This window comes from Ictidomys tridecemlineatus, chromosome 6, assembly GCF_052094955.1.
Source record: "Ictidomys tridecemlineatus isolate mIctTri1 chromosome 6, mIctTri1.hap1, whole genome shotgun sequence".
Taxonomy (NCBI): Eukaryota; Metazoa; Chordata; class Mammalia; order Rodentia; family Sciuridae; genus Ictidomys; species Ictidomys tridecemlineatus.
In genome coordinates this window covers 174004564-174018396 of record NC_135482.1, presented here as the reverse complement: position 1 = coordinate 174018396, position 13833 = coordinate 174004564, and the positions used below count along the sequence as shown (strand labels likewise).

The 13833-nt window shown below is 37.6% G+C and overlaps 1 protein-coding gene across 4 annotated transcripts in view; it reads left to right on the top strand.

Moving 5' to 3' along the window:
* B3glct (beta 3-glucosyltransferase) overlaps positions 1 to 13833 on the top strand; it is a 104966-nt gene that overhangs the window by 62882 nt on the left and 28251 nt on the right. For all 4 annotated transcript variants that reach the window (XM_078016153.1, XM_078016152.1, XM_078016150.1 and 1 more), the window contains 3 exons: positions 3382 to 3445; positions 7425 to 7544; positions 9745 to 9814. In XM_078016153.1, the coding sequence (XP_077872279.1) occupies positions 3382 to 3445; positions 7425 to 7544; positions 9745 to 9814 (254 nt within the window). The remainder of the gene's footprint in view (positions 1 to 3381; positions 3446 to 7424; positions 7545 to 9744; positions 9815 to 13833) is intronic.

Here is a 13833-nt window from a genome sequence, read left to right as displayed (position 1 = left end):
ACAACTGGTTACTTAAACACATTTCATGACACACACTTCCTTAGACTTTTTCCTAGGAGAAATAATATCTGTTTTAATGATCCTACAACAATGAGTTTTGAATTAACACGGCTCAACGTTTCTAACAGTCCATCCGTGGGATCCTCTGACAAGCCCTGGTGCTCTGTCCACATGATCTCTTGAAAAAAAATTGTATCTTTGGAGAAACTCTAATAATTAAATTTCCAATAAGATGATTTCTTCAAACGTATGTTATTATAGAAAATTGTTACTGCTTTTCTCCATTGTTTTTCTACCTTCTACCTTAGATTTCCTGCAATATCTTGCTCTGTTGACTGGTTCCCAAGTGATACTAGAAAAGTCAACTTAGAAGTTTGCCTGTTATTGAGTTGAAGGGGCCCATGATCTTTTACACACCCTCAGTCTAGCTGGCTGTGTCATTAGAACTGTGTTAAAAATTAACAGCTTCTAAAAATTAGGAAAACTGAGTTTCAAATATCATAGATATAAAGAACTGAATATTTAATGAGAAGACATTGTATCCAAGTAGAATTTCTGGCCTTCATTGTTTATTTAGCATTGTTTGGTACTAAAATTGACATTTGGAAAACCTTGTGCTATGATGCTTACTGCATGAGAAAATGAAAGATAGTTCCCAATATTAGGGGTTGCCTTTTAAAATAGATGAGCATCCTATATATTCTTAGGACTTGTATATATTTGCAAATAACTGACTTAGGCCCCAGGCAGCACTAGAAGCTGATTTCATGATGTTGGGGTAATCATAGCTTGATTTGTGTGGACTCCCTGGGCTGCAAAAGATAGCCACTTAAACCCTATAGGTTATGTTTTTATTTGTTCTCTAATCCATCATTGTATGTTTCAAAGAAATTCTATCAGTGTTTTTTATTTTTTATCCCTCTGAGCTGTCCCTCAAAAAAAAAGAATTCAAGAATTGAATGAGAAAGAAACTTGAAAAATAAAGCATATATTTAAAGCAACAATTCAAAGGTCGATTGTCTATTGAGAAAGGGGAGTATGAAATAACCATCTAACAATGGCTGTCGCATGCCACTTGGATTCTGATCCCTTCTGTGTCCCTTGTCTCTGGCAATAAGCCTGGGTATGACATTTTTTGTCTTTGGAGTTGAAATGAGCTGAATATTTACTGTATGTGGTCTGATTAGCTTTTGAAGGCCTGTGGTGTGACTCTAAACCCCAAAGTTACCTTGATATAGTTTATTTGGGAAATCAGTCTCCAACTGAGCAGAATTCAAATTGAAATAAGATCCTGCTTGCCAGAGCAGGGTTTTTCTTCCCTCTTACTATACATCAGGAATGTATTGGAGGATGTAGTTTCTCTATGAATTCTCACCCACTCTTACTGACAGATCTGTGGGCAGATATTGAACAGGATTTTGACAGATACCACCTGGGTCTTCTTTTGTTGCTACCTGCTCTTAAAACATTCATATCAACCGTGAGACAAATGCTTTATAACTAAACTTAAATAATAAGCTTTCTCTTCCTCCTTTATCTTCTAATCAGAAATGAATTTTTAAAAATAAAAAAAATTAAGAGTTCAATTGGTACATAATTGTACATATTCATGGAGTATAGTGTAATATTTTGATACATGTATATAATGTATAATAATCATATCAGGTTAATATGGCATATCAATCACCTCAAACATGTATTGTTTCTTTGTGTTCAAATATTGAAAATCCTCTCTCCTAATTATTTTTAAATTCAATTATTACTTGCTGTAGTTACCTGGCTGGGTTATAGAATACTAGAAAGTAATTCTCCTATTGAATGTATCTTTATACCTGTTAACCATCCCTTCTGTATCCCTTCCTGCTCCCTACCCTTCATAGTGCCTGGTAACCACTATTTTACTAAAAAGCGTTTTGGGGGCATTTTTTTTTTTGCACCGGGTTTAAGGCTCAAACCCAGGGTCTTATGCATGCTAGGCAAGCATTTTGTCATTGAGCTACTGCCCCAGCCCTCTAAGAAGTAAATATTTGTAAAGAAAAAAAAATCTTTCATGACCCAAATGGAATAAGATGTAATTATAAGCACAGTAAAAAAAAATATTTTGAAACTTAATACTATTGTTCCTTTTAAATCACTATTATTTCTTTGTAGTTAAAATATGTATCAGGAGGTTTATAATTACACTGGGGGAATATTCAGCTATAAAAACAAATATGAAACCATATGGTATTTAGGTGACCTTGGTAAATATGTAATTCTGTCTTGGCCAATTTGCAATCAAAATATATATCCCCTCATTCCTTCAGGGAGCCTGTTAGTGATCATTCTGTCCATGTAGGGTGGATAGTGCCGTTGAGAGCAGCACAGAGAGGGATGTATCCATGACAGATTTGAATGCATGTGATAGTGCTGTGTTTGTTTGGAACAAAGGAACTTTCCATTCTGGTGTGCAGGTCTGGTAAAGTTTCCCAGGGAAGCTGTGAAAAGGTTGTCAAGTGAAGACTGGGTATAGACACAATAGGCAGATATCAGTGGGAAAGAACAGTGGGAAGGCAAGTTCTCCTTAGAGTAAGTGGGCACTAAAGCTCTGGGTTGGGGGCAAGGTAGGATTTTCAAGAAGGGCCAGGAATGTAGGAATGTAGCTTCTTTTAGTTGTGCTACTGGGGATTGAACCCAGGGGCGCTTAACCACTGAGCCAAATCCCCAGCCCATTTTAGTTTTTATTTTGAGACAGGGTCTCACTAAGGTGCTCAGGGCCTTGCTAAGTTGCTGAGGCTGGCTTTGAACTCACAATCCTGCCTCAACTGCTCGAGTCACTGGGATTACAGGCATGTGCCTCCACACCCAGCAAGGACTTTATTTTATATGAAAGGAACTGTGGGGGATTTCTTTTGAGTAGAAAACTGTCTTAAAAAATGTTGTTATTCTTCCTTGAAACCACATGCTTTTTCTAAGACCTTACTACCTAATAATTCATTAGGATTATTAAAATTTTAAAATTTTGTAGGAACTTTGGTTTCTTTGTCACGCACACATCTTTCTTTTATTCTCTGGAGTCAGTATTTAATGCAAGGCTTATCACAGCCGAATCTCGTGGCTTTTTTTTTCCTAAGGCATTTTAATTATTATATTTTATATTATTGGCAGATGCTGAAATAATAAATAATAAATGCGACATCTGCAGCAAGTGTTGCATTCTTGTTCCTGTCGACAAACCATTGCATTTTTCTCAATCCTCTCCCTCAAGGAAATTAGACTCTTGCTTTTATCTTAAAATTTATATTTTTCTGTTTTCAAATATTAGAAAGTCTTGGGAATGTCTTATTCTCATTGGAAACTTCTTTTGATTAAAAAAATAATCAGCATGTCTCTATTTTCTAGGCTCAACAAGAGGTTAAAGAGTGAACCCCTAAAATCTGACTTCACAATAGATTTACAACATGAGGTATGTCGTGGTTGGTTTGATTAAAAGTTTCAGTAGTCAAGAATTTGTGTATTTTGATATAAAAGCTATTTTGTATTCCCGAAGAGTGCATTTTTCTCTACTTACAACCATTTTCTCTCCACTGAAGTAATTTGACAGCACTCCAGTAAACTAGGTTCTTCTATTTTTAAGCTGATTTAATTATTTAGGTAGAGAACGAGAAGTGAAAAAAATTGTATCTTATGATTCATGATTCTATGTTTTTAAAGTAGGTGGAAAGGTCCGGAGGTGAATTTTTTGAAGTATGCAAAAATGTCATTCAAAGCACTGATAGTCTTACTTTTTTTTTTTCTTTTTTGGGGGTACTGGGTATTGAACCCAGAGGTGTTTAACTACTGAGCCACATCCCCAGCCCTATTTTTTGTATTATATTAGAGACAGGTTCTCACTGAGTTGCTAAGTGCCTCACTAAGTTGCTAAATGCCTCACTAAGTTGCTGAGACTGGCTTTGAACATGCAATCCTCCAGCCTCAGCTTCCCAAGCTACTGGGATTATAGGCGTGTGCCACCATGTCCAGCTTACTTGGTGTTTTGGTTGTACACTTGCTGTTATGAAATGAATGTTTGTGTCTGTGCCCCCAAATTCATATGTTGAAACCTAGTCTTTAATGCTGTATTCTATGGGTCATGAAGGTGGAGCCCTAGAAATGAAATTAGGGCCCTTATAAAAGAGACCCCAGAGAGCCTACTCACTCCTTCTACCATGTGAAGGCAAGAAAGGGGCCATCCATGAACCAGGAAGCAGGCTTTTATTGGACACTGATCTTGAACTTCCCAGCCTTCAAAGCTGTGAGACATAAATTTCTGTTGCTTATTAGCCACTCAGTCTATTACCAGCCCTAATGGACTAAGACGTGTGCCTTTGTTATGTGTCTACTTCGCTGTCTGAAACAGATTTGAGCCAACTAGTCCTAAGCAGGCAGCTGTAGTGTGCCATGCTGGGCAACAGCACCTATTGTTCCCTTGGCCTTTAGTGGATATCTGTGAAGAGTTGTCGTGGAAGCACCTTGGACACCTATAAGAATGCCCCTTTTGACATTTCATCCATGGGCCTGAAACAGACCTGAACCTATGAATATTTTTGACATGTGCCATAAGGATCATCTGCAGGTTTCTCTAAGGCAGAGGCTTATAAACATTTTTTTTTTTTACTGTGACCCACTTTAAAAAAATACATTTTTCATTGTGACCCATATTTGTGTGTGTTGTTACTGATGTCTAAGTTTAGTATCATTGCAGTCTATCAATCAGAGTCATTTGAAAAATTTTTAGGTTTACTTTATGGCCTAGTTCATGTTCGGTTTTTATAAATAGAGAAAAAGATGCATATTTTCTAATTTGGTGTATAATTCTCCATCAGTCTGATCAAAGAAGGTATTAATTGTTCCTTTAAGATATTTTACTTCTTCTTCCTTTGTTGCTTCATTTCATTTGTTTTGTCTGCTTGATTTATCATTTACTAGGGGAGCAGTGTGGTGCTCTTCCATAATAATGGTGAATTTGACAGCGTGTCCTTGTGGAACTGCAGGCTCTTGCTCTTTGTACTCTGAGGATATGTTATTTGGTGCATGCTATTTTAGAATTGTTATATCTTCTTAGTGAATTTATCATCTTTAGTGATGCTCTTTGTCATAATGCATATTTGTCGACATGATACTTCTACACTAGCTTTCTTTTGCTTCATAATCATTTTTCAATTTTTTTCTTTCAACTTTGTTTTGTACTTTTCTTTAGGATAAGGACATGCTTTTAAAGAGGAGATGCTTTTATCCCCTCTTCCTGGTTTGATTATCTTTATGCCACATAGCAAATTTATACTCATTGATTTTCATTACTAATAATATTTGAATTGATTTCCATCATTTTATCTCTCCTCCATTTCTCTCTATTTTTCTTGTTAAAAACTTCTTTTTTATCTTTCTTATTGCTCCATATTTTTTCTGCTTTATTATTTAGGAAATTCAATCCCTCTGTCTTCTATACTTTATAGGTTAAAATGTTTTAACATGCTTTCCTAACCTAATAATGGCTAATTAGCATTCAGAGAACTGAAGGGCCTGACAGTAATTTAACTCAAATTGTGGCACTGTTTATATGCTATTATTATCCAGTATCTCTGTGCCTTCTCCCTTTTTACCCCGAACCTTGGCTGTGGTCATTTCTTCATGCAGTTAACCTTTGTGTTACCATCATTGTGTGTTTGCCACCTTTGGTACCATCCCATCTTGCTTTGCAGACCTCCTAACTGGGGGCACCTTTATTCTTCATGAAACACATATTTAGAATCTCTTTTAATAAGGTGGTAATCCTGTTAATCTTTTTTTTTTTTTAGTATTCATTTTTAACTTCATTCATGAGATACACTTACATCATGTGTACAATCCTAGATTGTCAGTCATTTTTCTCTCATCTCAACGACATAATTCCATTGCATTCTGGCTTCTGTTGCTGAAGTGATAAGAAATCAGTCCTTAGACTAATGTGGTTCCTTTGTATATAATATGTTATTTTCTGTTTGCTTTTAAGTTTCTTGGATTTCTGTTCTGCAGATTCACTATGACATATGTAGATGGGACCCTTTCCTCTAATCCTGTTTAGGATACATTAGACCTTTCTATATTAGGATTGTTAAGCATCTTTTGAAAATTCCCAGCCATTGTCTTGTGAACTATCTTCTCATCCCTATTCTCTTTGTTCCATTCTCCTGGAACTTTAGATGGAGCCTGGAGTTATGAACTTCTCTTTTACATATTTCATCTCAATTTCTTATTATACTACCTTTTTAGATTATTTGAACAGTTTATTCTTTAGTTCTCTAATTTTTTATTCAGCTGTATGTAAAATGCCATTTATCCTAACCATTAAATTTTTCATTTTAATTATTGTTTTTATTTCCAGAATCTCTATTCAGTTATTTTTCAAATTTGTTTTCGTGCTCTGTATACTCTTTTTAAACAAGTTGCTCATGTTTTAAATTTTTTAAAATAAAAATTTATTAAATATAGTACTTTTATAATTTGCAGTTAATAATTTTAATATCTGAAGTTTTGGATGTGACCTAATTTTGTCTGTGGGCTCTTTTTACTTATTGTGATTTTCCTCTTGTTTTTCTGGAACTTTGTGGTAGCGGTCCTCTGAGGCCTGTATTAAGGTCGTTTCTCAGCACAAGGATTAACATGAGCTTCTGCTTGCTGATAGCACCTTTTACTGAGTTGGGACTACTTGACTCCATTTCACATGTATTTAGACCTTTCCAGGTGCACAAATCATGGAGGCCTGCCTTTTGGTTACACAATTCCCAAAGAGAGTTGGAGATGACTTTTCACCTCTGCCTGGCTTCCAGGCCCCAGCTCTGGGTGGCCGTTTGGACCTAGCCCCATCCTACCTGGGCAGTCCTAGGCCTCACGCTCTTCCCTCCCTCAGAAACTCAGCATTTCCAAAAGTTTTCAAAAGTCAGTTGACACTAAATGGGCAAAGCCACCCTGGGTGCTTTTTCCCCTGTCCTCGGAGGCTCCATACTCTTGGGACCATTTAGCAGTACACTTCAGATGACTTTAAAGGCATTTAGCCAACATTTTGATTTGTTCTCCACAAGTTGGCTGCTCCGTGTAGGTAAACAGTAGGTTGCAGGAAACCAGAGCCATGATACCACGTCCTTACCTTTGTCTCTGTGACGTTCTGGAATGTGTTTCTTCCTGTAATTGCTTATTGACAGCTTTGATTTTTCTTTTTTTTATTTGGAGGGCTGAATATTGACTCATGGCTTTCCCATTTGGTTTAAGTTAAAAAAAATCCCATTGAATACTGACACCTTGATCCATTTCAATCTAACGCTCTTCTGAGAAGGAGGTTACACTGACCCTTGAGATATTTTGTACCTTCTTACACTTGTGGTGTTGGCTGAGTTCCTTCCTCACCGCTGATCTCCTGTCTCCCACAGATTGCCCTCTACATCTGGGACAAAGGCGGAGGACCTCCCCTAACCCCTGTGCCTGAGTTTTGTACAGACCGTGTGGATTCCCACTGTGCTACCCAATTCCGTTCTTTTCTACCGCTTTGTGTAAGTAATAGAAGAAAGGCTTCCTTGCAGATCAAAGGAAAATACATGCTGTACATAACATTGTCCTAGTATACTTTAAATACTAATGTGTGTGTGTGTGTGTGTGTGTGTGTGTGTGTGTGTATGTGTGTGTGTGTGTGTACATCAACCTTGCCCAGGGCCAGGCCTGAACCTTATTTTTCAAGAAATAACAACCCTGTAGGTAAGTGCTGTTATATCCCATCTTCTACGTGAGAGAAGGCTGCGCAGCTAGAAGGGAGGGCATGAGAGTTGTGTGGGCATCTTCTCACTCCAGAGCAATTTTCTTTGGCCACACAGAATCTGTTGATTGGCATTTTTATTCCATGCTCTGGAAAGACAGTTTCAAACATTTTCTTGGGCACATAGGCCGTGCCCACAAGCCCATCCCCTTTCCTCTCTCAGCAGGTTACCCTGCTCTTGACCTCACCTGAGACTATCCAGAACTTCTCTTGTCAGATCTGTGGCCCAGTCCCCAGGAGGAGCCTGAGGACCCCAAAACTCACTAGATTGTTAGCAGTTTTGTCTCATGAGGGAAAATATACTCAAAACACTCAAATGGTGTATGTTGCTCTTAGCTCAGTCACCCAGAAGGGGGTGTGTCTTAAAAGGTACACAGACACAGTACAGTGCAACCGTGGAGGGAATCCGCACTGTTTACAGTCCCTGAGGAGGAAACTGTTTACTGGATGGTACCAGAACTACCCAGGGAGGGGCTGGGGGAAAGGTTAGGCTGGGCTACAATCTCACTGTTCCAGAAACATTCTAAGAGTGAAATTGGTAGGAAAATAGGTTTCATTCAACACCACCTTTAAAGGAAGATAGAAGAAATTTACTGTTTTCAAAGTTCCATCTTCAGCTGGGTGTAGTGGCCCACGCCTATAATCCCAGCAACTTGGGAGACTAAGCCAGGAGGATTGTAAGTTTGAGGCCAGCCTCTGCAATTCAGCGAGACCCTGTCTCAAAATTAAAAAAGGGCTGGGGATGTAGCTCAGTGGTCCTTGGTAAAGCACCCCTGGGTTAAATCCCTGGTACAAAAAGAAGAAGAAAAAAAATTCCATCTTCAAAATCTCTGAAGGTACACAAGCTTCCAAAGGAGAGGAGACAGTGAAGAGTGACAAAGGGCAAGAAAAGTAGCTGTGGGGATTCACTTGCCCGATGCTGCTGCAGAGGCCTGGTTGGGGCAGGGTGATCTCACTCTCAAGTCCCTTGGCACTTGAGTGTGTGTGTGTGTGTGTGTGGTGTGTGTAGGGGGGTTTGCCATCATTTAGCTTCCATTCTTGGATTAAAGAAATTGTTCTTAATTCAGGGAAGGGGGAGTTCAAATTCAAATTCATCCTGTTTAAAAGCCAGTCTGTCTAAACATAATGCCTGCTTGCCCTTTAATGCTACTAGTGCTCTGAGTAACATGACAGGGCTGGGGTTAGGTGTCAGTATAAATCAACCCCAAATGATTGAGAAAGTGTGTCTGAATGTTATTACAGGCCTAAGACAGGAACAAAGGGGTCAGAACACCTGCCAGGAAGCAGAAAGAGTGCTGTGTGCTGTTGACAGATCCCCCTGTGTGCCCCTTTCTTCTGCATGATCCTCCCTACCCGCGTTTGAAGTGATCCATCTTTGGCAGAGGGCAGAACATCCTTGGCTCAGACTTGGGAAGCCAGTAAAAAGGCCGTAAAAATAACTTTCAACATCAAACTAAGGCCAGGCCCGGAAAACAAAGTCATCTCTGGTTTTGTACTAAATCATCTGTCTTCTTTCTCCTTTTGTCAAAATCTTCACCAGGTGGGGAAAGAAAAGGAAACACAACTAACATTTATTAATCACCTGCTATGTGCTTAATTATTACAGTATCAGTGACAGCCATAAGGGCTTATTATTTCTCTTTTCTAAATGAACAGACAGAAGTTCAGAGAGCTTAAGAGTCTTAAACATGGCACACAGTCTATAAATGCTCCAGCTGTGACCTAGGTCCAGAGATTATGCTGTCAGCTGGATGACAGTTTTGGAATTTGTTTTTTTTTTTTTTTGTAAGTGTGTGTGTGTGTGTCCCTAAAACTTTACCTTCAATATAGGCTTGACATTCTTGATATTGGTTACCTTGAGCTCTAGCACTTGTGAGATCTAATGTGGGCATGATTAAGATAACGCTGACTCATATGTATTCTTTTTCTTTTTTTTTTAGGGACAACCTGTGAAGAAGGAGGATATTTTTGTTGCAGTAAAAACATGCAAGCAATTTCATGGTGAAAGAAGTATGTTTTGGGTTATTCATTTTTATTGAACTTTTAAATCCAAACTGCCTTTGAAATAAAGTACAAACTGGGTATAAATTCAAGAAAGTTGCAGGATGCTGAAATGATAGCAGTTACCTAATCAGCATTCTTCATCCTACCCCTACAATCACTGAGCTCAATTAGGAAGGACAACTCTGTACTGAAACACGAGTGGCCAGTGCCCTTCTAAATACCGTTTAGAGCAACGTTTTAATTAGAATGGAAAAGCTCAGCTGTGGCAAACTTAGAGACAATGTGTGAACTTTGTATGTCCATTTTGTCCTACTGTGTCCATTCTCTGAACTACATGAAGAATATCAGAGAGAGGGGATCTCAAATAACAGAACCAACAAGAATATCTTCTTTAAGGCTCTGCCTTTTTAAAAATACTTATTCCAAATGCACATGTTGGCACTTTTTAATAAAGGTATATATTTGCTCATGAGTAGATTTATTGGAGAAAAAGGAAACAGCTACTTTGGGAACAGGGGCCCTTAAGGAAATCCTGGCATGCAAATGAAGGTTGTTTTGATTCTCTCTTGGTGTCATTACAGAATTGCGCTAGTTATGGTGCTAATGTTTTTTTTTTAAAACCCGTCCTAAATATAAATAGACATAATTTCTCTCTTTTTACACCTCACTTCAAGCAGCACTTTTCTGATATTGAAAATTAGGCAGTCTTTTGCATTTTCTAATTTTAACATATTTTAATTTTTTTTTTCCCATGAAAAGACTGTCGATTTCACCCAGGGTGTGATATTTATGTAGGATAGGCTTCTAAACCAGCTGTCATGTTCATGGGATGCAGCAGTGAGGGAAATTCACTTACATATTTTCTGTGATAACATTATGCATACAGATTATATTTTAAAGAGTAAGATGTTTTCCAAACAAAGGAATATAATAACTTGGGATTATAGTATTGCCTAAGACATCAAGATAAATTAAAATCTTACAATCAGCAAATCTCTTAAAATATCTTAAAAACCTTCATATTTGCCAAAAGCAGTCATGTCAAATTTCAGATCCTATTAAATCTGACTAAATATATGCATTCATTATGCAAGAAGTTCTAAAATAGTATTTCTTAACTATTAGTTCTTAATTCTAAAATATTCTTAAAATATTAAGAGTGACTATAGCATTAAAATAAGATTTTTGATTATTATACTTCTAATCTAAATTTATTTTCTTTTAAAATGCTTTTTTCATAGTCCAGAAGGGCTCTTTGTGGGTTGTCTTGTGAATAAGTATCTTTACAAAAAGGTGATTGGGAAGTGAACTATTCTTTTTTGTTTTATTTTGTAGTAAGCAGAAATAGTTGAATTGATGCCATTGATCTTGAAGCTGCTCTGGAATAGTGATTATTTTTGTAATAGAGATGTTAAGAATGCTGCTGTTGAGGGGTTGGGGCGGGGGTAGTATTCTCCTTCGAAACACATTTTTTTCAGGTTACAGTGAAGCAGTGAAATTAGGGACCCTCTCTGTTGTATTTTTCCTATTCTACAAAATGGGAGAAAAGGTTTTTAATTTTTATTTAGTAATTTTGAGTGATTTCGTTTTCTGATTCCTTTGTTTATATGAAGTTGAGATGATCTTTTCAGGTATCTGGCATGCAAATGAAGGTTGTTTTGATTCTCTCTTGATGTCATTACAGAATTGTGCTAGTTATGGTGCTAATGTTTTTTTTAAAACCCATCCTAAATATAAATAGACATAATTTCTCCCTTTTTAACACCTCACTTCAAGCAGCACTTTTCTGATATTGAAAATTAGGCAGTCTTTTGCATTTTCTAATTTTAACATTATGTTTTATTTTTTTCCCATGAAAAGACTGTCAACCCTCTCTGTTGTATTTTTATATTTGAATTTTTTAATATTATTTTTTTATATTATTTTATATTTTTTATATTAAAATTCTCCTGAATTTTATATTTGAATTTTGAGTCAAAGATCTTTAAAAATTACAACATCTTAAAAACCTTTTAGAAACATTAGAAACAAACCTCCCAGATACATTTAGCTTTTTTTTTTTTTTTTTTTGTACCAGGAATTGAACCCAGGGGCACTTAACCTCTGAGCTACGCACCCAGCCTTTTTTTTTTCTTTTCTTTTTAATTTTGAATCAGGGTCTTACTAAGTTGCTTAGGGCCTCAGTAAGTTGCTGTAAGTTGCTGAGGCTGGCTTTGAATTTGTGATCCTCCTGCTTCAACCTCCCCCAATTGCCAGGATTATAGGTATGCACCACCGTGTCCCACTTATGAGGCTTTTGTAGTTGGGTTTCTCTCACCAGACATCTGTCAACGTAGGTGCATGTATTTGAAAAGGTAGCCTAACCATAAGGATAAGGATATCCTTATGCATAAGGATCTTTGGTCTCCGTTTTGCTCTATGGAAATGAAGCCTGCCTCACCAGTGGGTTAGAGTCTAAGTAACCACTCATTGGCCCGAAGAATGAACCATCCAGTCATCCTATCAGTGACAAGGCCAATGCTGAGGTAATGGCTTCAAACTGCTGAACCTGTTTATGTCTTCGGTTATGTTTTTTTCTTATATATTCGATCTTCTAGTTTCATGTGGACAATTCCTCAGGATGTGATAATTGTTGAGAATTATCATTGGATATTGTAGAGAAAGCTGAACATGGATTGATCTACAAGTGGTCAAATCCTCGAAGCCCATTGCGTAGGGGGACAGGACTCGGATTTCCTGGCTCCTAAATCCCTGTGCTCTTTCTACCAGAGCATAACTATGCTGTAATCTCCTTGGATGTAGGACAAGCTCACCTTGATAAGTTGTCTTTAATATTCATGTTGATGCCCTGCGGGTTCAAGGTCAGTTTGGAGTTGGCAGGAAGCTAGGAAAGTTCAGGCCTTTCATTTTCAGGGGCAAGGAATTGAAACCGGAGAGGTCTGCAGTACACCTAGGGCTGGGAATTTAGGCTGCCCTCTTCCCAGCACGTTACTGCTAACATCAAGCCCAATACATGGTCTAGGATATTTTTAGCTTTTTCCTACTCTCTGTGCTCTCTGGTAGAAATACTTGAAAGAACATCAGGCCAAATGGCACCAGAGGGGGAATAAAATAGAAAAGAAACTCTGTTTATCTTTGAAAAATTGAGAGTGGGCTATACTGTGAGTGATGAGCACTCCCTTTTCTTTCATTAGCATTGATTACCTCCCTGGATGAGGATGGGGAATGGACAAGCAAGGAAAAATACATGTTGGATTCTTTTTTTTTTTTTTTAATACTCTCATGGACAAATTGATAATAAAAGCAAGTTCCAAGTTTTTAAAAAAATATTTTACACATTGTTTTTGTTTTTTGCCTAATGAAACATCTATGTTATGGCATTTGTCCGGATTCTGATATAAATGAAATAGAATAATCTTAGAACATAGAAAAAATGCATTTAATATTTTGGCTCCAGAAAGTAATACATGTTGACCCTGTTGAAACTGCACTCTCTCAGAGGGGCAAACATTTAGCAAGATTTTAAAGAACTTTCAAAGTGTTACGTATGCTGATGAATTGGGTATTGCGGGCAACATTATATGTAAGCAAGAAAAGATTTCTGGAGTTTTAATATGCAGCTGGATCACTTCCTGTGGGGTCTGTGTTTTTCACTGCATGGTGACATGAGCCGTCTGAGAACCTCAAGCACGTTCCTGACACCTTCTGCTCTGGGGTGCATGAGTCTCACCTACCTCATGGCAGACACCGATTTTGCTCATCAACTGATGGATCGTGAACCTCTCCCCTCCTGCAGTTTTGCTCTAATTAAAGAGGTTAAATTACTATTTGCTCGGCCTTTAGTTCCTTATCACAGCTTCCTGAACTCTTAAAAATATACACCTTATTCCTTTCAGATTTAAAGAAAATACAAAACCCATTTGCTATCTTTACTGCTGTGATCTTGTCTGAAAGAGGCCTGTTGGAACTAATTTATTAAGGGGAATGTTGGGTAGCTGGCGTTTTCTTTGATGAAAGAAGCTGCA